This window comes from Tenrec ecaudatus, chromosome 18, assembly GCF_050624435.1.
Source record: "Tenrec ecaudatus isolate mTenEca1 chromosome 18, mTenEca1.hap1, whole genome shotgun sequence".
Taxonomy (NCBI): domain Eukaryota; kingdom Metazoa; phylum Chordata; class Mammalia; order Afrosoricida; family Tenrecidae; genus Tenrec; species Tenrec ecaudatus.
This window is the reverse complement of record NC_134547.1, coordinates 59,996,967-60,022,807: the sequence shown is the minus strand read 5'-3', so window position 1 is coordinate 60,022,807 and position 25,841 is coordinate 59,996,967. Positions and strand designations below refer to the sequence as shown.

The 25,841-nt window shown below is 38.3% G+C and overlaps 1 protein-coding gene, 1 non-coding gene and 1 pseudogene across 2 annotated transcripts in view; all 3 read right to left on the bottom strand.

Annotated features, from left to right (window-relative positions):
• The window catches only part of NFAT5 (nuclear factor of activated T cells 5), a 149,152-nt gene extending 124,077 nt beyond the window's left edge, over window positions 1-25,075 (bottom strand). Inside the window, exon 1 of the mRNA XM_075536980.1 lies at window positions 24,673-25,075. Within this exon, the coding sequence (XP_075393095.1) occupies window positions 24,673-24,745 (73 nt within the window). The 5' untranslated portion in view covers window positions 24,746-25,075. The remainder of the gene's footprint in view (window positions 1-24,672) is intronic.
• LOC142432389 (large ribosomal subunit protein eL6 pseudogene) lies at window positions 2,806-3,640 on the bottom strand (annotated as a pseudogene).
• LOC142432955 (U1 spliceosomal RNA) lies at window positions 17,715-17,878 on the bottom strand. The gene has a single exon (XR_012781030.1). It is a non-coding gene; the product is annotated as a U1 spliceosomal RNA (small nuclear RNA).
• Window positions 25,076-25,841: the final 766 nt, after the last annotated feature.

Here is a 25,841-nt window from a genome sequence, read left to right as displayed (position 1 = left end):
CAACTGGAGAACACTGAGAAAGGTAAACAACAAACCTGGAACTATTTATAGGTTTTTCTTTTTTTGTTGTTGTTTTGTTTTTGTTTTCTTCTGTTATGTTTCGCTTTGTCTTGTTTTTATGTTTATTTATTGTCTCCACATGTTTTTCCAGAGGAAAAAACAACAGGACTGATGGTTGGGGGGTGAGGGGGCACACAAGAGGGGGGAATGGCAACAAACCCAGGGGCCAGAGAACAAGTGATCTTAAATCAATGGTAAGGAGGACATGGGATCCTTGTGGGGCTTGATCAAAGGCAATGTAGCTGAATTACCGAAAGTCAAATGAAGGTCGAATATGATAGTGTGACAAGCGGAAAGTAAAAGGAAATAGAGGAAAACTAGGAAGCAAAGGACATTTATAGAGGTCTAAATACAGGCAAGTACATATGTAAATATATTTATATATAACAATAGGGAAATAGATGTACATATATTTAGATGTTAAGAATTAAAGCAGCAGATGGACATTGGACCTCCACTCAAGTACTCCCTCAAAGCAAGAAAACTTTTTTCTAATAACCCGCCATTCTGTGATGCTTACTTTCCCTGACACGATCGCTGAAGACAAAATGGGTGCATAAGCAAAAGTGGTGAAGAAAGCTGATGGTGCCTAAGTATCAAAAGATAGAGTGTCTGGGGTCTTAAAGGTTTGAAGATAAACAGTGGCCATCTAGCTCAGAAACAACAAAGTCCACATGGAAGAAGCACACCAACCTGTGTGATCACCAGGTGTCAATGGAATCAGCTATCAGCCATCAAAAACCCAGAACAAAAAATCACATTTATGTGCATGAGGGGGAGTGTGGAGACTCAACGCCCATCTGTAGACAATTGGACATCCTCTTACAGAAGGTTCACAAGCAGGAGAAAAGTCGGTCAGAATGCAGTATAGTACCGATGAAACATACAGCTTTCCTCTAGTTCTTTAATGCTTTCCCCCCGCTGCATTGCCCCATTTCTACGTTGAACATCTGACTAGATCAGAGCATATATACTAGTACAGATAAGAGCTCAAAACACATGGAATCCAGGACAGATAAACCCCTCAGGACCAATGAGTAGAGATACCAGGAGGGTAACGGGAAGGTGAGGAGAAAGGGGGAAACAATCACAGTGATGGACATATAACCTCCTCCCACGGGGTAAGACAACAAAGAAGTGGGTGAAGGGAGACATAAGGCAGTATAAGACTTGAGAAAAATACTAATTTATAAAAGCGAGGGATCATGAGGGACTGAGGGGGATGGGTGGAATGAGCTGATACCGAGGTCTCAAGTAGAAAGAAAATGTTTTGAAAATGATGATGGCAACATATATACAAATGTGTTTGATACAATGGATGTACGTATGGATTTTGGTAAGAGCTAGAAGAGCCCTTAATAAAATGAAAAAAGGAAATAAAAACAATTACTTCTGGGGTAGGGGAAGGTGGGAAGAGGAGGGGAGGAAGGGGGAACAAATCGCAATAATCAACAATAAGCACACATCCATCCAGGGCGACAAGCAACAGAAACCATGACGGAAGAGAGATAGTAGTCAGGGAAAGATATGAAAATAATTATTTATCATTTATCAAGGGGTCACAAGGGTGGCAGGAGGAAGGAGGGGAAAAAGAGGAGCTGATACCAAGTTCTCAATAGAAAATAAATGTTTAGATAATAATGATGACAACATATGTGCAAATATGCTTGATACAATTGATGTGTGGACTGTTAAGAGTTGTAAGAGCCCCCATAAATGATTTTAATAAATATATATAACCCCATGTTAAAAATGCCAATCATTTAAAAAAGACCTCTTATGAACATCAGTAGCCCATAACTGAGACTAATTCTAGCAAAAAGTTTTAAAAGTATTCTTAAAACAGTATTACCATTAATAAAACCAATATCACAAGTAATCCAAAATCAGAGTTAAGATGTTACTTTGTTTCTGGGGTCCTGAAAGCATCAAAGAGCTTGATTCTAGGTAGTATTTCTGTTCATAAAAAGGCAGACTTAAGATAATAATCCAAGTACATATAACACTGCTAAATTCTATTTTCCATTAACATCTACTTTAAAGTTTAAATTAACTACTGTAACTTGACCAAGTTTAAAATTACATAATTTATTTAACTAATCATTGGTGGGGAAAGATTAGAGACTAAATATAAGAACTAAAATGTGTAAACTTTAAAAACAAACATATTTGAGCTTAAGATGAGTTCTTAGATGATATCAAAAGCAAAAGTAATGACAAAAAAATAAACTAGAAATCATCAAAATTCAAAATGTTTGTGCACAAAAGGAAATGATCAAGAAAATAAAGAGAGAATCCAAAGAATGAGAAAATATTTTAAAATTATATGATAAGGAAATGGTACTTATATAACAATCTCATAACTAAGCAATTTCCATAAACCTAATTTTAAAATAAGCAAAGGATTTAGGACACAGATGGACAATAAGCACCATGAAAAATATGTTCAACATAATCACACTAAAAAAACTCTATTCCATTGAGTCTACTCCAACTCACAATGACTGCCCCTGTGGGTTTTCAAGACTAACTTCTTCTTTTTTTTTTTTTTAAAGACTAACTTCTTACTCAACTGGAAAACCTCATCTTTCTCCCTAAGAGCATCCGGTAGTTTCTAACTGCCTAGACTCACAGTGACCCCATAGGATAGATTAGAATTGTTCCCTAGGGTTTCTACAGCTATAGATCTTTTCTTCTTCTTCTTCTAACTTTATCAGTTATTTAGTTAACTTCTTTGCAAGAAATCTAAAACACCAATTTGTAAGGATAAATTCCATTTGTGAGTGTGAAGGTAGCACAAAAGTAGCCTTGGAGCTGGGGAAGAGCTTTGATTTTTTGCCAAAATTGTTGAGTCCAGGACTTTCTGCTCAACCCTGCTTATTTGTGATCTCGTATTTCTCTTTCTTGGTATCAAATATATCTCCATCTTGGTGTCTTGGGCTTACACAGCTTCTTCTTCATGTCTGTGAGACGTTTGGGTATTTTCACACCACTTACATCAATTTGGTGGAGGTAGTATTAACAAATTTCCTGTGCATTCTATGCAGAGGAACTTAATTTAGGGAGAAAGGCCCAGTCACAAGCATCAAGCCACTGACTGCCCAGATTCTTCAGGAAAACCAATGCCTTGCCTCAGTGATGTCCCATCAGGATGATCAGAATGGTCCCCGGGGTCTTCTCATGTACTGAATGAATGGCTTTTTGCTGTGGCTCAACAGCTTCTGAGGCATTTCTTCCCTAAAGTAATATTTAGGCATTTTGTGCAGCTTAACCATTCGGGTACCACCATCATTGTCATTACAACTAGCTTTTGTGACAGTAGCTAGCATTTTCTCCTCGACCCTGGATTTGGCGGCTGAATACTTCCTCTTGTACGTTGCCTTTCTGGAATACACAGTGGAGTGAAAATTTCAGCCAATTCCTCTGACTAGGGTGGGGTTTGGGCTATAGTGGGGCTTCCCCTTCTTTAGCTTTTTGCTCTTGATACTTGCCTTCTTAACTTGGTCACTGGCATTTGCTTTCTTTACTTCAGGCTTTGTTTCTTTTGTGTCCAGCTTTTTTTCGCCTTTTCACCCGCCATCTTGCAAGGTGGGAAAGAGCAAAATTATAAATCTTTATGGAAGCAAATTGCCTCATCATTTTCTAAAGAAGCAGCTAGTAGGTTCAAACCAAAAACCTTTCAGTTAGCAGTCTACCGTTTAACCCACTGTACCATCAGTGTTGTCATTAGGGAAATGCAAATAAAAATCACAATGATAGACCACGTCTTACCTACTAAAGCAGTTCACACTGAGTCAATTCTGACCCCATGTGTTTCACAGCAGAACTGTGCTCCACAAGGTTTTCAGTAGCTGATTTTTTGGGAGGCAGAGCACCAGTTCTTTCTGCCAAAACGCTCACTGCTAAAGGGGTGCCTTGACCCAGCAACCTTCAAGTCATTAGTCAAACATTTACTCAAATGTACACCACCTAGGAATTCATCACACTTACTAGATGTGTATAATTCTTAAAAATAGTGTGCTGAAGGGGGAGAGCGGGGAGGGAGGGGAAAAAAAGAGGATCTGATGCAAAGGGCTTAAGTGGAGAGCAAATGCTTTGAAAATGATTAGGACAAAGAATGTACAGATGTGCTTTATACAATTGATGTATGTATATGTATGGATTGTGATAAGAGTTGTATGAGCCCCTAATAAAATGTTTTTAAAAAAATAGTGTGCTGGAAAGGATGTGGACAAGTTGGAATGTTCACACATTCCTGGTAAAAGTATAAGACAGGACAGCACTGTGGAAAGTCGGGCAATCCCTTAAAAGATGAATGTAGAGTTAGCATATCATTTAGCAATTCCATTCCAAAATATATACTCAAGAGAAATAAAAAACATATGTCCACATTAAAATGCTCTAAATTCTACGAATATTTAAAAGTTCTCTATGAATGTTCAGAAAATTCTATGAATGTTCACAGAAGCATTGGTCGTAAGTGAAAATGTGAAAACAACCTCAATGTTCTTCAAAGGATGAATACATGTTTAAGCCAGATATTGTATATCCATAAAACACAATATTATTCAGTCACAAAAAATGCTATAACAAAGATGAATCCTGAAAGCATTAATACTAAGTGGAAGAAGCCAGAACAAAAAGGCACACATTGTATAATTCCATTTATAGGGCATGTCCGGAATAGGAAAATCCACAGAGACAGACAGTAGATTAGTGGTTGTCAGGAGCTAGGGGGAGGGGTGAATAAAGACTGACTGCTTAATGGGGATGGGGTTTATTTTGGGGGGAATGAAAAAAATTCTCTCAAATTGGATAATTATTTCACAACATTGAGAATGTAGTAGAAATCACATATTAAAACGAGGGACATTAACATGAGGGATGGTATGTGAATTTTTCTCTCAATAAAATAAAAATTTATATTTAGAAGCTGCATAGTTCCTAGGGAACAAGGGTGATGATACCATTGATGTTATGATGCTAGTCTTACTGTTTCAAATGTAGCTTGCTAAGAGAAACGTTCAATTTCCTAGTTGAGCTAATTTGCTTTTTGCCTTTTTCGTAAAGCAAAATTCATCTTTGAATTTCTTCCAGTTACTGAAAACAGGCACCAAAGAAGGTCTTTAGTGGTATAAAGCTAAGCGGTGTAAACTGAACTTACTGAAAACAAGGGATACTCGTAATCATATGGACTCTAATTTACTTATTACCTTTACCATTATTAGTTTCTAAGAAAAGAACTTTTATGCATCTGTTCTCAACTTGGTGTTGTTCTAATGATCTCATGTAAAAGAGCAGAGCTGCCTCACAGTGTTTCCTAGACTGTAATCTTTCCAGGAGCAGATCACTAGGTTTTTCTCCTGGCAGAGTCACTACAAAGTTTAAACCACCCATCCTTTCAGTTAGCAGCCAAGCCATCAAGCCCCTAGATGCTAAATTCTGTATGATTAATATCTATCTGCATATAATTTGTTAGGACAATCTTACCCATTTTTGTTAAGTTTAGTTGAAAACATTTTCTAAGAAAGTAATTTTTTGAGCCCTGGTGGTGTAGTGAGTGGCACATTGGGCTGCTAACTGCAAGGTCAGCAGTATGAAACCACCAGCTGCTCGGAAAAAGATGAGGCTTTTTTTTCTTTAAAGTAATTTTTTCAGGTTTTATTTGCAGGCAGTCCCTGGGTTAAAAATGAGTTCCATTTCCTAGGTGTGTTTTTAGGTTAAACAGGTGCTAAAGTCTCAACAGATGCATATGGTTCTTATTTAGCCTTACTGAAGTGTACTGTATGAGCCTTGGTGGCATAGTAGTTACACTTTGGGTTGCAATCTAAAAGGTCGGTAGTTCGAAAGCAACAGCAGCTCTGTAGGAGAAAGATGGGGACTGACTTTCTACTCTTGTAAATAGTTACAGTGTCAGAAATTCACAAGCTAAGCTCTACTCTGTCCTATAAAGTCCCTATAAATCAGAATTGACTAGCTGGCAATGAGTGAGTGGGCTGTTTGGTAAAAATTGGATTGTTAACCTCAAGGTCAGTGATTCAAACTCACCAACTATTCCACAGGAGAAAGATGAGGCTATCTGCTCCTATAAAGATGCACAGCCTTGCAAACCTTATATAATGTCACTCTGAGTAGGAATCGACTATGGCAGAGGATTTGGTTAGTCTAAGAAAAGGCTAGAAGCATTTTCAATGATTTTTAAAAGCTGCCTATGCAGTAAGTACATGTGAATGTGATTGTGATGAAGAATTTGTTGCCAGTAGGAATTGGTTCAAATGTTTCCAAGTGAAGATAAATAGACATATGAAGATAAATAGACATATTAAAGCACAGGTCCAAATATAGTGGCTTCTGTTCCAATATTGCATCCGACTACACAGATTTGACTATATGTGGCACAACTCCACAGTGCTGGCAATAATCAAATTTAACAAATCTCCACTCTCACTGCCATTGAGTCGAAAACAATCTATAGCAACCCTACAGGACAGGGTAGAAATATCCCTGTGAGTTTCTTAGACTATCACTCTTTATGGGAGTAAAAACTCGTCTTTTTCCCAAGGAGCAGCTGGTAGTTTTGAACTGCTGACCTACAGATTACAGACTCCTTATATAACACATCAGGCTCTTTAAAAAGCTCACTATGCCTCTTCTGAGTCTCCCGTTACATGGCTTTGATCAGTAATTGTTCCTGTTCCAGTTTCTGTGACAAAGTATCCAAATTGTTAAAATTCCAGTCTGTTTTTCTATTTCACTTCCTTGGCTATGACAGAACTAGTTCAAAGAAAGCCCTGCATTAAGAGGCGAGTAAAAGTTGTTCAAAAGTCATACATTTAGGTATGTATAATCCAGGTACAACCTCTATCCTGTTTACACTGCAAATGTGTTGTTTACTAAAATAGAGTGGTAATTTACTTAGACATTCTCTACTTCAATTATAACCCATTTTTTAAAAAAGCAGTAAAACTTAAGAAATTAAACAGCCATTTTACCCAAAGCATCGGTTATTCATATATATGTGTGTGTGTGTGTGTGTGTATTCATGTTGCACTCAGGCAAAAATAAAAATGAAATTTTCTTTAAAATTTTACAATTCAAAGTATGTTTATATTTTCTGTTCATTCACTTTACATTGGCCTAATATTAAAGAGAATATAATTTAACAAGAATAAAGGGGGGGAAGTATTTAGAAACTAGACTACATACTCATGAACAGCTATTTAAGGTTCAACTACTGGTTTTTCTCTATCCAGAGGAAAATGAATGATGAAAACTGAAAGAGACATGGAAACAATTAAGACCAATGGACTATTATCAATGGACTATTATCAGTTTCCACAACCTTGATCCAGAAGAACTAGACGTGCCCAGTCACCACTACCAACTGCTCCAAAAGGATCACATTAAAAGGTACTGAACAGAGTGGGAGAAAAATGTGGTACAGATTTGAAAGTTATAAAACAAACCAGGGTTACACTGGTCAGAGATAAGTGGGGGCCTAAAGCTATCCTTGTTATCCATCGGGGCTGGACCTATACTCATCCCACCACCCACATATACCCACCCAAACCCATGTTAGAATAATCAAACTTGTAAGATCAAAAGGGCAGCATTTACCCAACAACAGGGGTTTAGGAAAGCAGGAATGGAAACAGGAAATACTGGGAGGAAGTGGGATAAATGATAGCACTTTGAGGGGATTGGAATGAATGAGTTAAAATGTTTATGAGTTGTTGAATGTAAAACTGATGATATCTGCTCTATAAACCTTCACCTTCATGAAAATAAAGTTTTAAAAGAGAAAAAGGAAAGTATTATTAAAGCTCACAATACTGTACAGAAATTTACTCAAAGCAAACTTAATGTATAGTGTTTCTAAAGTTCTTATAACTGCCTAGCCTTATCAAGGTGTTCCATATTGGAACATTAATTTACTACCATCAATTCTCACTTTACATTGTTTTACAGTACAGGAGAGACCCTATCTCAAGTATAATTTAAGAAGAGCGTTTTTTCAAGTCTTGAAAGGGACAAAGACACATATACATCATCCGGATGAGGGAGATCACCAACACAACGTTGAAATGGTTTCCAAGGGTTTGGTTGAGATACCAAGCTCTGTCACAAAAGCATGATTGGTAGCAACTCAATGCATCACAGTTACAAGTAGGATTACAGAAGCAGAAACGAGACTATGATTGGAACTTGCACAGTATTAGACAGAAAAGCTTACAAGACTGGTCCAGGGCCATTCGACCAAAGCAATCAGGGCCAAACTGATAAGGGTCAAACTGATAGGGTATGGCTCATGATCATGTAACCCGTTATACCATGCCCGGTACAGTGACTTCCATCAAGGATACACCTAGACAAGTCTGAAAGAGAAAGACTGACCTGCCCTGGGCTGGCCAGAGATGGGTGGAGTAGGAATATAGTGTCCAAGGCATTCTGTCTGAGAGTTAGATTAAAGCTCTAAATACACCACAAAAATTTTTTAATGAAATCTTAAGTTTCAGAATGAAGAAACAAATTGCTATTTTAAAACACAGGAAAAAGTTTGAATTATTTAAGATGTCTAATTACAATTCCATTGTGAGGTATAGCAATGAGTTAGGTTAACTTGAATTTGGATGTTTTACTGTCAAAAAACACACTTTTAACCAGTTAGAGATTTACTGATTAACACAGATAATTGTAATGAAACTTTAATTCAAATTGAGAGTTATGTAACCAGGGTCCTGTCAACTGGCATGTAAGTGTTGTCTTGCACTGTTAACATAAGTGTTTTAAAGTCTAATGATGAAACGAGCAATATAGTATATTTAGCTAGAGAAAAATTGGATTTTATCTAAGCTGAATATGTACAATACAGTTACACTCAAAATAACACAATAAGAAACAAAAAGTTACATTCAGTTTTTACCATTATGCTTAATCTATAGAAGCTACAGTAAGTAAATACATTTCTCCTACATATGCAACTCTATATAACCCTCTGAAGACTTACATTACTTTAAAATGGAAATTTAAACTTTTAAACTTCAAAGTATAATCACAAAATTGGGGAGGGGATATTTGGTATTTGGTATATTTTGCACAAAATTATTTTCATATTAGCAAATGAAAGTCAATCATATAACTAGCTACATTCTCCAAATCTAGACTGAATTAGTAAGCCCTTTAATACCCTGCTAGCTTAAGTAGTTTACATTTTTTACCATTAATCAAAAGGCTAAAAGTTGGAATCTACCCAAAGGCACCTCAGAAGAAAGGCCTGGCAATCTATTTCTGAAATTGAATCCTAGAAAAAACTATGGAGTTTAATTCCACTATGGGGATTGCCATGAAAAAAAATCTATACTTATATTATAAAGTAGTATGAAAATCTATATTTACTTCTGTTATAAAGTCTACCTTTATACCTGTTTTTATAATATTTTCCCTTTTGCTAGATTATATGGGCTGAACAACACATCTTAAAGAGAAAATAACACATAGTCTGATTCCATTCATTTAAAGGGCACAACTAAACTATAGAAAAAATAATCAGATCAGTACAGTCATCCTCAATATCAGAGAAATTGGTTGCATGCTCCAAGGGCTTGGATATCTGCAGATGTTTAGGTCCCTTATATAAAATGCTGTAGTCTTTGCATATATCCAATGCACAGCTCTAGATTTTTTAGTGCAATATAATTGCTGTTTCCATTCCCTCTTTGTCTTTGAAGGATTACTCTGACCACTTAATCTTTTCCTAGATTATTTTCAATCTGAGGTTGGTTAAATCCATATCCATAGACACTAAGATTAGCCCATTGTAGATGCATAGGGGCTAGAGCAAATGGAACAAAGGAGCAAATGGGAACTTTATTTAAGTACTTGAAATATTCTTTATCTTGACTATGATGATTACACAAATGTTAAGAACATCCTAAAAACATATCTAATATTCTAAAAGGATATACTTCTAAAAAGATTAGCTGTATTTAAAAAGACAAAATTTTGAGAGAATGAAAGGTAAAGAATATAAGAAATACTAGCACCAACAAGCAAACGTAGAGAATCATAATGGAGATATGGTAGGGCAACACTTAAAAGGGGGGGACAATGAAAAGTGGAGATTTAAAATACACAAGGCCCTATGTGCTAATGGGCATTAGGATGTTTCTCTGTCAACTAAGTTACACTTAATCTAACACCCTTTGGGGGTTGAATGACCCTTTCACAGGGGTCGCCTAAGACCATAGGGAAAAAACATTAGGAACTGAGACACCACTCCCCTATCCGTTTCTAAGCAGGTCCACCCACATGCAGATCCGTCCACATACAAGGACTCAGCCATGAAGACTGTTACCCATGCGACATCATGCTTCAAGACAAAATTTCATTTATTTTTAATTAAAAATTAATATTTCACAATATATAATCACATATTGTTTTTTGTGATGAATCACTTTTAATTATGTTCAATTTATAACAATGAAAACACATCCTGCATATCAGATATTGGCATTATGATTCATAACAGTAGCAAAATTAAAGTTATGAAGTAGCAACTAAAATAATTTTATGGTTCGGGGGGGTCACCACAACATGAGGAACTGTATTAAAGGGTCACAACATTAGGAAGGTTGCGAACCACTGATCTAAGCCATAATGTTCTCCATTGGATCATACGCATACGAAAATTGGACATGAAATAAGGAAGAATCATTACATTTGAAGTGTGATGCAGGACTATATCGAAAGCACCAAGAGCTGCTAAAAGGACAAACCAATCTGTCTTAGAAGAGGTACAGCCAGAGTTGCTCCTTAGAGTCAAGGATGGTGAGACTTTGCCTCACATACTTTGGATACGTTGTCAAGGAGAGACCAGTCCCTGGAGGACATCATGTTTGGTAGAGAGGCAGCAACAACAGCCTCAAGCATAGGAACAATTGTGAGGATGGCATAGGACTAGGCAGTATTTTACTCTTTTATGCACAGGATCCCTACGGGTCAAAACTGACTCAATGGAAGCTAACAACAACATTTGTCAGTGGAGGGTTGCATGTTGGTATTATGCTGAACAAATGTCAGAGGAACTTCCAGGGTAAGAAAGGGCTTTCAATTCACTTTTGAAAACCAGTCATTGAAAACTATATATCACAACCATCTGATTGGCAACTGATGTTGGAGATGGCACATAACCAGGCATCGTTTTGTTGTACATGAATTCGTCACGAGTCAGCAGTCAACTCAACAGAAGCCAACAGAATACAAACTATCACTATTCATATAGCATTGTACAGTTTTCAAAGCCCTATAAGATTACTTGTTATTTTGTCCTATAATTCTTAAGTAGGCAAAGCCGATAATATACCTCTGCTAAAGAAAAGGAGTGCTTATGTGGTATTTTATATAAGGTGTCTCATGACTAAATATCTTCTACTTCATAACAGAAGTCTCAAGATGTTCAGGAAATAAGGACCACCCACAAGAGGAAACAGAACAAACTCCTGAGGCTCCTTTTTTGTAACTGCTTACATGCTGAGCTGCTAACTGCAAGGCCAGCAATTCAAAACCACCAGCTACTCCAGAGGAGAAAGAAGCTTTCTACTCCTCTAAAGAGTCACAAACCTGGAAATACACAAGGGCAATTCTATCCTGTCCTATAGGTTGCTGGGCGTTAGAATTGACTTTTTGGCAGTGAGTTTGGCTTGGTGGTTTCTCTGTTGTTGATTTTTTTTGTCTGTTGCTCTGCTCTTATCAAAATTTAGCTCTGAAACACACGAGGAAGAACTAAGTGGCAGTTAACATCATTACTAACAGAAAACCTGCCAAAGAAACCAAGAGACCCATAGCATCTCCATTTCCAAAGTAATTTTAGGTGGTACCTTCTACTTATCTTTCCCTGACTTTTCACTTCTGAATCCTATTATGAGGCAAGACATAAGTGGTTTGATCAGTCAATTGGCTCAGCTAAATCCTGAAGATACACCAAAACCAGGCAATGCTTTCTTAATTCTTAGTGCAAAAATGTTCTCCATAAGGCTTATCATCATATTCTTTACTGGTTTCTATATACAGCTCATAGAAGTTCCCTCATTAATTTATAGAAAATGCTTAGCTAAAGAATTGTACACATTAAGCAAGCAGCCATCTAAGTGAGGAGTCAACCAAGTCCACGTTGAAGAAGCACACCAGCCTCTGTGATCCTAAGATGACGGTAATAAAATCCAGATGTGATGAAGGGAAAACCATCAGAGCTTAAAGCTTGAATACCTAATTTGTAGAAGGCTATGGAGGACACTGGAGCTCATAATCCAACTGACCTGCAGACTATCTAAACCTCTGGCAGATAACCCTTAGCTACAGGCAAAGGACTTGAAAAGCTTTACCAAGAGACAGAGATTATTATAAACTTGATTATGATGGATCAAACCATGGTGTAATATGATACCTGGTCAGTTGAACTCCCTCTTCACCCAACCTAAATTTCCTCTAGGCTCAAATATTTCTCACTTGTTCCATGATAAAAATTTCTTCTCTGGCTTTTCAAATATTGATGGTGGTTTTTTTCTTTCTTATTCTTTATTTTTATCTTTATATTATTATTATTTTCTTCTTGCTGGTTTTGTTTAATTGTTAGTTTTCCCAGTATATGAAGCACAAAAGGAGTAGCTTCAGAGACAACAACTGATGAAATGGTTTAACAGGGATATGGGGAATGGAGAGGAAGAGGGACTTTGGGGATTCAAGGAGCAAACAATGAGTACAGGAGGGGAGAGGGAGCATTAGAACTGATTGTAATGATGTATATACTTTTTTTTAAAGTGATTTAACTATATAAGTATATGCTATATGAATATTATATCTAGAAAACTACTGTATATACTCGAGTATAAGCAGAGTTTGTCAGCATATTTTTAATGCAGTTTCTGTGGTAAAATTAGGTTCCTCAGCTGCTATTCGGGTCGATTTATACTCGAGTATATATGATACTTAAAAAGAAGAGAAACCAAACTTGATTAATGGTTACCATGGTGAAGGAGGAAAAGTTTTTACTTAGAGGGCACTGAGTTTATGTTAATGGTGGTGGAAAAAATTTGTAAAAGGGTATCAATAATGTTTGTACAACACAAAGAATATCATCAATGACACTGAATTATACATGTAAAAATTGTGGAATTGGAGAATGCTGTGTATATTTTTGCCACAATTAGAATAAAAAATAATTACATGAATAACAATGAGTACTAGGAAGAAGAAAATGTTCTGGAATTGATTGTGGTAATGACTGTACAACTCTTCTTAATATGACTAAATTACTGAATTGTATGACATGTGGATGAAGTGTCAATAAAACTTTTTTAAAATTGCATACAAAGTACTCCTTTTTACACAATTTGAACAGTGTCTAATGTTAGTAGGCCCCAAAATGTATCTATTACTTATCAAATATTTGTACTTCAAGGAACATAAACTCAACTCTGAAGTCAATTGATGAAGGATAAAATTCTAGCCTCTGCTAATTGGGTGACCTCAAGAAAATTAATCAGTATCTTTATATCTCAGTTCACTCATTTATGATATATGATTAATGGTACAATATCACAGCAGGTTTTTTGTTTTGTTTTGAAGACTAAATGTGAAAATATCTATGAAATGCATAGTACATAAATTACATGACACGTGACTGACGTTCAATTTTTTTCTATTATTACTAACATTGGTTTCATTATTTTTTCCTCTCAACTAACAATACGTTTTTTACTAACATGTCCTACAAATACTGCTTGAAACATAAATATTTTTAATAAGCATAATCAATTTAAGGAGTCCTAGTGGCATAGTGATCTATCTTATGAGCTGCTAACCACAAGGTCCATAGTTTGAACCCACCAGCAGGAAAGATGTGGCTGTCCACTTTCATAAATGATTTAAAATCTCAATTCAAAATGGGCAATTTCAACCCTGCCCTGTAGGAATGCTATGAATCAGAATTTACAAAATGGCAATAACAGCAAGAGTATTAATAACCTAACTCAAAAAAAAAATAACCTCTCTATTAGAAATTGTTCTGTTCTCGTCTTAAATTCAAAACCAAGTACCAAAAATAGTAAAGGACTAACACAATGTTTTCTGGATAAGAAAGAAGTAATTCACTTATGCAGGGCAATAGTAATGATCATCTCTTATTTATCAAGTAAATATTATAAATAAAAGATTTATTTTTCAAAAGAATAACAGTAACTAAAATATCATGTAACACATCTTCGGTTCAAATCATGTAAAATATGGAACCTCTATCACCACAAAAGCTTTTAATTATATTCCAAAGCTAAACCCATTATGTATATTTAATGTATAAAAGCCTGTCTTTTCAAGCAAATACCTGTTAATAATTACTCTTTAGTTTGCTTTTTTTTTCTTTTTAAAATCGTTTTATTAGGGGTTCATACAACTCTTATCACAATCTATACATACATCAATTGTGTAAAGCACATTTATACATTTGTTGCCATCATCATTCTCAAAACATTTGCTTTCTGCTTGAGCTCTTAATATCAGCTCATTTCCCCCTCCCTCCCCACTACCCTCTCCCTAATCAACCCTTGATAATTTTTTTAAACATTTTATTGGGGGCTCATACAACTCTTATCACAATCCATACATATACATACATCAATTGTATAAAGCACATCCGTACATTCTTTGCCCTAATCATTTTCAAAGCATTTGCTCTCCACTTAAGCCCTTTGCATCAGGTCCTCTTTTTTTTTTTGGTCATATCTTGCCCTATCCGGAGTCTCCCTTCTCCCCCTTCTCTGCCGTCCATCTCCCAGGGAGGAGGTCACATATGGATCCTTGTAATCGGTTCCCCCTTTCCAACCCACTCACCCTCTACTCTCCCAGCATCGCCCCTCACTCCCCTGTTCCTGAAGGTATCATCCACACTGGATTCCCTGTGCCTCCAGCTCCCATATGTACTCTTTAGTTTTATAAAGGCAAATATAAGAAACATGAATCTCTTTTACGTAACCTAAAATCTTAACAATAGCAGGACAATAACAAGTTAAAATGAAACATTTCTATTCAATAATGATTTTCACCTCAGAGCCCCTAATAAAATTATCTAAAAAATTAAATTAAGATACTACACATTACTAGATAAGGGGGCTTTCAAAGGATTTGTAGAAAGATTACACGATCATTCCACTCAATTTTCCACAAACTTTTTGAAGCCTCACTGTATAACAAGGCCCAACTGATCTCTCAAATATTAATTTGATCTTCTGTTTTTTTCTCATTACCTGCTTACTCATAACAAAATACATCCTGATATGACAACTTTTTCTTAAAAATGGTGACTATTTCTATATATAATACTAGTATTGCTTTTCTACACTACCTCGTTCAACTTTTGGGGGGGCTCCTGAAATACTTGAAGTGGTGTCAAGGGTGAATTTCAGGGCAAAAATATCTGATTTGAATCTGAATTTCTATCCTCTGATGACAGAAAATACTGTACTGAGGAACAAATCATGTAAGCAGAGTTCATTAAGAGATGCAACAGGAGGTGACCCCTAGAGGCAGAAAGTAGGATGACACATAATGTCATGAACTTCATGACTTCCATAATATTGTTAGTTTATTTGGTACGGCTAATAAAGACTTATAGATACTAAACAAGAAAAAGAATCCAAAAGGTTATACTTAGTGTCTACTTGTTTTCATTCTTTCTACTGATGTTGTTAGATGCCATCGAGTAAGCTACAACCCATAGTGTATCTTAGGCAAAACACAATGAGGTCCTACACCATCCTCACAATTGTTCCAATGGCTAAGCTCAATGATACAGCCACTGTGACAATCTATCTCATTCAGGGCCTTCCTTTTTTTTTGCCACCCCTCCACTTTTACCAAACATAATGTCCTTCTCCAGGGAGTGGTCTCTCTTGACAATATGTCCAAAGTATACAAGATGAAGTCTTGCTATTCTTGTTTCTAAGGAGCACTCTGGACTTCTTCCAGTTACAGATCAATTTGTCTTTTAACATCCCAGAGTACTTTCAAAATTCTTCTTCAGCACAATTTAAATGCATCTATTCCTTATTCTATGTCCAACTATCACATGCATAAGATCCAATACCATGGTTGAATACCATGGTTTGGGTCACGTGCATACCTTAGTCCTCAAAGAAATAGTCTTACTCTTCAATACTCTAAATAAAGAGGTCTTGTGCAGCAGATTTACCCAAGCAATACGTCTTTTGATCTCTTGACTGCTGCTTCCATAAGTATTGATTGTAGATCCAAGCAAGTCAAAAAATCCTTGACAACTTCAATCTTTTCTCCATTTATCATGCTAAATATTAGTCCATTTGTGAGGATTTAGATCTTCCATACATTGCAGTATAACCCATAATGAAGGCTACCATCTTTTATTTTTATCAGCAAAGGCTTCAATTCCTCATTATCAGCATGTAAGGTTGTGTCATCTGCATACCACAGGCTGATAATAAGCCTTCCTCCAATCCTGATGCTGTACTCTTCTTCATATAATCCGCTTCTCTGATGACTTGTTCAACACATAGATCAAACATGTGTGGTGATAGGATACAACCCTGATGCACCTTTCCTGGTTTTAAACCATGTTGTTAGAATGACTGCCTCTTCATCAATATACAAGTTCTGAATATATATCATGAAGTGTTCTGGAATCCCCATTCTTCTCAAAATCCATTTAACATTAGCAATGATATCCCTTGTTCATGTCCTCTTCTGAATTGGCCTGAAGTTCTGGCAGTTGCCTGTCAATGTGCTCTTGTAACTATTGTTAGACGATCTTAAATAAAATTTTACTGTGTGTGATATCAATGATGTATTTAATCAGAGTCAATGGTCTAACTTTACTAACATGGGGACTCTACATATAATAATAATAAATCAGGCCTAATAGCAAGTTGGAAATACTTCACAAAGTCAATATAGCACTGCTATTGTTAGGATCTTCACTGTAAACTATAAAGTATAGTTAATCATAGTGCCATTATTAAACAGATTGGTAGGAGTTAAAGTCCACTTACTTCTAACTCATAAATCTTTCTTTTAAAATCTTCCATCAAATGTAAAAAAGAAAAAAATGATTAGGGCAAAGAATGTACAGATGTACTTTATACAATTGATGTATGTATATGTATGGATTGTAATAAGAGGTGGATGAGCCCCTAATAAAATGTTTAAAATAAATAAATAAAGCTAAAATCTTCCCGTCATAAATGGTTAATTCACATCAGGATAACATCATATTGACATGTAGCTCTTATTAAACCTGGTTTTTAATGTGATACATCATGTAATATCTTAATTTATGCTTGAAATTATTTTTGAAAAATTTTTAATCTAGTGTTTTTCTCAGTCTTTTACAATTTGCTTATATCTTTATTTTTCCTTTATTATCTGATTTTCTACCTTTTTTTCTTTTTTCATGAATACAGAAGTATATTTGTCACTTAATGATGCAACATACAAATGCTGATAATATAAACTCACATACAACTGTTCTCTCTCTCCTTTACATTCAAAAGCTTGGTGAATCCAGAAGAATTCTTGCAATCACTACATGGAGCATACTATATCAGTATTTCGCTTCTTTGTTTGTTTTTTATCAGGGGAGAATGCAAGCGCAGACCCCCACTACCACAAATTATGCAGTCGCGTTTCCCACATTTGGGGAAATCGCAGGGGTCAGCACATCCAGAGTGCAATGGATGAGCGTCGCCCTGGGAAAACCACCTTTGTAATCATGGTGTCTCTCCTGCCAGGTAAGTATACTATATCAGTATTTCAATAGTTTATCCCAACCCATTTCTTCTTTTATACTCTAAATATGGCATCTTCATTACGTTCCTTGATGAGCTACACCTACAGGAAGGCTGTGGTGTCCAAGATCAGTCCAACTTTCAGCCAATCAGGTTTGTTGCTCCCAAAAGTGGAAATCTGACTTTGCTGAAAAATTGCTGGGGATCTGGGGTAGGTCAGCAGCCTGGATGGAGAAGAGGTTCAGTAACTCAAGTGGTGCCATCTTGCCTACCTGTCAATCTCTACTTTTTGATCTTGTTGTTGGTAGGTGTCATAAAGTTGGTTCTGACCCACAGCGACCCTATATACAGTAGAACGAAACACTGCCAGGTCTGTACCATCCTTACATTTGTTATGTTTGAGCCCATTATTGCAGCCACAAAACACTGCCAGGTACTTGGTGTCATCCTCACAATTGTTCCTATGCCTGAGCCCACTGATGTAGCCACGGACGGTGTCAACCCATCTCATCTCATCGAGGGCTTTCTTTTTCATTATCCCTCCACTTTACCAAGCATGATGGTCCTTCTCCAGACACTGGTCTCTCCTGATAATATATCCAAAGTATATGAGATGAAGGCTCCCCATTCTTACCTCTAAGAAGCAGTCTGGTCATACTTCTTACAAGATCAATCGGTTTGTCCTTTTAACAGTACCCTTTCAATATTCTTCACCAGCACCACAGTTTAAATGCATTGATTCTTCTGTCTTTCTTATTCAAAGTCCAATTTTCACATGCATATGAAGCAATTGAAAATACCACAGCTTGAAAAGGCACACCTTCATCCTCAAAGTAACATCCTTGCTTTTCACATTACTTTAGAGAAGTCTTGTGTAGCAGATTTACCCCTGAAATGAGTCTTTTGCTCTCTTGATTGCTATTTCTAGTAGCATGGATTGTGGATCCAAGAAGTATGAAATCCTTGATAACTTCGTATTTTCTCCATTTTTCATGATGTTATCTATTAGGCCAGGTTGTGAGGATTGTTGTTGTCTTCACATTGAGTTTTAATTCATACTGAAGGTTGCAATTTCTTATCTTCACCAGCAAGTGCTCCAAAGTCCTCCTTACTTTCAGCAAGCAAGACTGTCTTCTTACCAAAGATTTTTAATAACCCTCTAATCCTGATGCCACATTCTTCTTCATATATTCCAACTTCTCTGAGACTTTTTATCTTACACCTCTGTATTTCTAGAATTACTTTTTAATCTGATCTATTTTCATTTAGTTTCATTTTTACCTTAGTTCTTTAAGAAACAAATGAAAATTAGGTCAAAATGAATATTTTTCATTTGTCTCTGTACTTGAACTTTATCCCCAGACCCTCAAAGAAACATAGACCTCTAATTTGAACCCCCTTAACTACATATTTTTAAAATATATACATACATACCATGTTCTTTTAAGAAGGTCGAGGAAAACAATGGAAACAAAAAAATGATATCCTGTAGGATGTATCTGTCCAAGATTTTATTAATGCAAAATTTTTATTTACTTGCAACATAATCATTTATATTTCCATCTTCCAATGAGGAGAAAGATGAGGCTACTTGCTCTAAAGATTTACAGTTTCTGAAGTCCTAGGGAACAATCTACTCTGTTCTACTGAGTAGCAATGATTCAGGATTGAAAAGATGGCAATGAGTTTCTTTTGTTTGGCTCTTCCAAAGGGTTTTACATGTAAATTATAGGGTCTTAAATGGTCCTATTACTGTCCTATTAAATAGCTAGACACTTTTTACCATTATCAAGCAATCTCTACATTAAAGATAGTAGCAGCAAAAATTATAAATGATTAAGGTAAATGCAAACTTAGTTAAATAGTTAAGATATTTTGAATCTACCTCTAAATCTTAGTAATAACCAACTGACAGTTTTCCAACTTCACTTTCCTAACAGAACATAAAATATGCAAAGTGTACAAGTATGTTCTAGTAAAAAAAGTGTAATTACTAAAATTCCCTCATTATGAGTTAATTTCTTAATTAAATGGAAATCTAAACTACTGATGAAAAGCATGTATACATAAATATTACTAGACAATCCTTTTATTACTAGGCAGTATTATAGTAGAGTGCTTATGATTACAGACTCTAAAATAAGACTACTTGGGTTTGAGATCTGGGCTATTCCACTAATCAGTTGTTTATAATTACTGAGAGTTACTATGCCTGACTTTTCTAATTTGTAAAATGGGAGTGTAGTAACGATAGAAAATTAATGTTGTTGTTAGATCTGTTCTGACTCAGAGTGACCCTATGTACAACAGAAAACACTACCTAGTCCTATGCCATCCTCACAACTGTTATGTTTGAGTCCACTGTTGTAGCCACTGTGCCATTCATTTTTTTAAGGGTCTTCCTTCAAATAATCTGATATACTATTATTGTCTTCACTTAAAGATGAGAAAAATGAAGCACAATATTCAAATGATAAGGCCAAGGCCACACACAAGTAAATGTCAGAACAAGGACTTAAACCCAAATGTGGTCTCATGAATTGAAATGTTAACAGATTACAGAGTACAGTATATACTAAAAGCAATACATATAAAATACACACACACACAGTCTTCAATAGAGGGCAGGCCAGAAATAAGAGCCTTTCCTGAAATAAACTAGACTGTATGCTTTCTGGAATAAAAGAGTATTTTTAAAAGTAATTTAAGAAATAATACAGAAGAATTTACATATGAAATACGTCTGGTATTTCTTTTAAAATAATCCAGTTTAGAATAGGACCCACCACCACTGCCATCAAGTCCAAGTCCATTCCTACCCATAGGAACCTTAAATAGGGTTTCCTAGGCTTTAACTCTTTACAGGAATAGGTAGGAAGCTTCATCTTCTTCCTGCAGAGGGGGTAGTGGTTTTGTACTACCAATCCTGCGGTTAGCAGTCTAATGCTTACCCTATCATGGCACCAGAGCTCCTTGTTTAGGGTAATGGCAATGATAAAAGACACAAAACTAGCCATACATTGATTAAGTGTTAGAGACTGGTGATAGATAGTTACTTGGAGATACATTATTCTATTCTACTTCTGTATATCCTTCAGTATATCCATACTAAAAGATTAAAAAGTATAAACAGGTTGGTTTATAGTAAATGCTTAATTATAGAAGCATGTTTCTTATAATAATATTAACAGAAATGACACACTTGATAAGTATAAGTATAATTTTATATATTGTATTAATTAATTTTTTTACATATTTTCCTCCTGCTTGATAATCTTTAAGATTGTACTTTCTGGTTTGTTTCCCAGAAAATAAGTGGATTTGTAAAATAAGTATGACTGACTCCATAGCATGGTCACAGTATGAATAAAAGAAAACATTTTTCACTAAGAAAGACCTTTAAAAAGTTCTCAATTCAAATTATACTTACAAATATCTTATTTTCATGCAAATATGGGATCCTTTTATTTATTTAAATATTACTTGAGGATTAATACATATATCATTTCATATTTCAGTCATGTCAAGTAGAATTCTACAATTGCTATCACAGTCAGTTTCCAAAGTGGTTTCTTTTAAATACAATCATTAACTCCAAACTACAAAACCAAACTTATTGCCATCGAGTAGCTTCCAACTCATAGCGAACTATAGGACAGAGTAGAACTGCCCCCGTGGATTTTTGAGGCTGTCAATCTTTACCAGAGCACAAAGCTACATCTTTCTCCCGTGCAGCAGCTGGTGGGTTCAAACTGCTGACCTTACCCGTTCCCAGCCTAACATCTAATCCACTATACCACCAGGACTTTTTATTCACTAGGAAACCTTTTATATGCTCTAACAGACACAGTTTAAACAACTGTTATCAAAGGGGGGGAAAACCTAACATTTATTAAGTCAGATACTTAACCATGTATTTCATACATCTTATATGAGTCTGTCAACATTTTTATAGAAAGGATATTAAAGTTTAGAAAGGTAAAAATCAGTTGCCTAAGGTCACACACGTAATAAGTTAACCAAAGTAGCATTCAAAGGCAAGCTCAATTTAAAAACTCTCATCCAGTCTCCTCTCCTATACCAAACTGCCTATGAGGGAGGCAAAAGTTTCAATTCCAGTGAAATTTAAATATTTATGGCCATTTAAAATGGACCACAAAATATTTAGGTTACTAGCCTTATATACCTTCCAGTAGATAAAACACAAAATGCATGTTTTCTGCTACTGCGTGATTTTTTCCTCCTCACTTCATTTCCATCAGTTACTCATCTTTAAAATGGTAAAGATATTATCCTTGTTCAATTCTAAGATTATAAAATTCAGAGATTTATGGAATCACTTCAAAAGCTATAAAAATAATAGAGCACTGTCTTAATATGCTAAAAACTACATAAAATTTTCTAAAGTAACTGTTTGCAGTTTAAAATATATGCTTTTAACATTTCTAGGACTTCCTAAAAAGTCTTTATTCTAGACATGATTTAACCTTGAACATGTTATCATCCTTACAAATAATGCTATAGCAATGACACCAAGGCTTTTGTGAGACTTAATGTGCCATTTTAATGTGTCCATAATATTAAAAGTTCTAAATTCTACTAAATATAAATGTTTGGTGTTCCCCTTTTAGTTACATTCATGATTTTAATGTTTGTTCCTCTTCATTTGATTTGCATGTAAAAAGCTAAACTATAGATTTGAGATTAAGTAAAATACCCAAAACACACACACACACACACACACACACGCCCTTAATTCAAGGCTTCGCAAAGCAGATAAAATAGTCATCAAGTATACCAAATCCAGCAATAAAATAAACCACAGAAACATTCAGCTGCTCTAAAAGAAGCATCAGGCTCTTTAGGAAAAAAAATACATTGTGTTGGTTTGCAAAGTTTCACACACTTTCTCATTTTAATTCTGTTTCAGAGAAAGTCTTTGCATACTAACACAATATTCTTTAAAATGACACTTTGCTGACCTTCCAATAGTCCAGCTGAATAGTCCAATGAAAATTCTGTGATAGTTGTTAACCTTAGAGACTCTAAAAAACACAAAGCATTCAGTACTTTTTTATACTGATTTTTCTTTTTAAAAAAGCAAGAACAACATACATGTCTTAATGTGACTGGCATGTATTTTTAAGAGATTAAGCCCATATTTGTAAATACATTCGCTGAAAAAGGGTGAATTACTCTCTATGAGTTTCTACACTACACTTAGATTTTCAAAAAGTATGTTTCATAGGAAATTAATTACATCCCAAAAGGTGTCATGTCTACTATTTTAGCACATAATTGTAGAACATTAGTCCTCCTCTCAGAATCACCTCTTGATCACTGACTCTCCCTTTTGACTCTCTAAACTATGCTGCCAAACAACTTCAAGTGCTGTTGCTCAGATTAAAAGAAAAATAAAATCCTACAGGATGGTAACTGCCAACCAAAGTCATCCGCACAACAATGCCAACAGTTACTAAGTTGGGCTCTGTGTACCAACTCAACAGTCAGTTCAGTTTATAAAGCCCAGTACCTTCGGAGGAAACCATCTCACTGGGATTTACCTTATTTAAAAACATTAATGTGCGGCGGCTGTCCTTTATTTTGGGAGGGTGGGAGGGGAGGCAATGACAATCAGCGGATGGATACATCAAAACTTGAAAACCTGTACTTCTCGGGACAGCTTATAATGCCAAAGCTCTCTTCTTTTTGCTTTTCCTATGTCTGAAGAGTTAACAACCCAGTTAGTTAGACCTCCCGCGTGCCCGCCCGCCCCCACACCCCCGTGGTTTGAAAGGCGGTGGAGAGCAGTGGGAGGGTTTTGGTTTGATGCCCCTTGCACGGGGGAACCTGTTCTGACACATTCTTGCGCTGTCCAGTATAGGAATTTCACCTCCGCGGCGGCCATCAGCTCAAGTGTTAATATTTTCGATGCTGGGAATCCCCTTGCAGGCCCTCGCCCAGAGAGTTGTGGAAGATGTGACTCTCGGCCAAGGCCCCCTCCCTCCCCGCTCTGGAACAGCGAAGAAGCGAAAATTCTCCAAGGGCAGGGCGTCTGTGCCCGTGCCTGAACTGGTACCCCAGGGAGAGGAGAGGAATAAAACGACTCCAGAGAGAGCACCCCCACTTTGTAAAAGGTAGGGACGGGGGAGGGGGTTAGTGAGGAACGCGAAAGGCACAGCGGTGCGCCCGGAGGAAGACTCGGGTCCTTTCCAGCACCGAGATGACGAGCGCCCGGCCGCGCGGGGCCGTCCCGAGCCGGGGAGGGAGTGGACTAGGCCGAGGGAGAGGGGAAAACGCCGGCGCATAAACAAGCTGGAAGGGGGGGGGGGCGAGAAATGGTGACCCTGGACCCAAACCCGCCCCAGGCCACGGCGCCCGCGGTCGGGCAACTTCGCTGCGGAGGAGGGTCCGGGAAGGGCAGTCGCCGGCGCGCACCGACCGCCACGGCCCCAGCGCGGGGCCCAGTCTAGGGAAAGGGGGGGGGGGGGAGGCCGAGCAGGCCCGCTCGCTGAGGGCGGCGGGGCCAGACGGGCCCGGAGACCCTCGGCGGCAGCGGTGCCGCAGCCCCGGGGCCGACGGAATTCGGGCCCCGCGCGGTCCGCGGCTCCGCGGGGGAGGGGCCGCCACTCCTCCCGCTGGCCACCATTGCCCCGGGCCCCTCGACGCCCGCCCCCCCCCCCAGAAAAAGGGGTCACCGGCCACGGGGTGGGGGTCGTCACTCGGCCCCCGACTGAGGGACCCGGTGCGCGGCCCGGGCCCCGGCCCTCCCCACCCCCACGCCCCAACCCCCAGCCTGACTCACCTCGGGAGTACAGGGACTTGGGCGATTCCAGGTCTAGGTCCGCGCTGAGCAAAGAGATGAAGTCCGAGGGCATCGCAGCTCGACCCAGCCCGGCCCGAGGGCAGCGGGAGGGGGGGAGCGGCGGTGGCGGCGGCACCTCCTCTCCGGGATCGCGGGCACCGAACCGGGGGCGGTGAGGCGAGGGCGGTTGCCGCTGCCGCTGCCTCCTCTTCGTGGGCAGTGACTTCCACCGAGCCAAGTACCGAAGGAACAGGCAGCGAGGTGAAGGTGAAACTCCACGCAGACTAATTCCTGGCGAGCCAGGAGGGGGGCTCGGGGCGGGGAGAGGGAAGGGAGAGCCAACGGGTCCGTTTCGGGCTTCTCCTCAGCGAAAACTGACGGTCGCCGCTACCGCCGCCGCCGCTGACAGGAATCTGAGCCCCGCCCCCTCGTGGGTCACTGCGCACGCGCGCGGAGGGGGGCGCTTCAGACCCGGGAAGAGCCGGAGTCGCCGCCGGAGGGCGGGACGGCGCGCCAGAGAACAGCATCAACAAGGCTTCGCTTCCTGCTGTCGCGGCCGGGCTGCAGTTCCAGAGTCGGGAAAGGGAACCGCCGGCTGGGAGGGAGCGAGGGAGGGAGGTGTCCGCGTGCTGGGGCCCAGGGAGGGAAAAGGTATTTATTCCGACCTGGTGGCGGCGAGCTTGGGGCGGCCAGGCTAGCGCGGAGCGGAGCGCTGGAGGAAACGGACCTGGGGGGAGCCTAGGTGTCTGCACCACGAGGGGAAGGACCCCAGAGACGAGCAGCGGCCCGGGCGGGCTTGCCTTGGGGTCTCGCGGGGCATGAAGTTTCCTCCCTCTGACAGCTCCAGCCCTTTGACTTTTTCCTAACCGCGTCTAAATTGAGCCGGCCAAAAGACTGTCAAACTCATTTCTTAATTAGGAAGTGGCAGAGCATCTCTTTTAAAACCTCAAATTGCAAGTAATTTTTAATAACGTCTTTGCCGCCGCCGCGGGCACCACCACCACCACCACCCATCTTGGGAAACTGTAATTTTACAAGAAAAGAAACTATCTGATGGTGCTGGGGTGGCCAGGTTTATTCGGACTGGGAGCTTTAAAACAGTTGAAAATATGAATCATATGAAGTACACTTGATTTTTCCTCAGGGGGCTGGGGGGAGTAGGGAAAGGC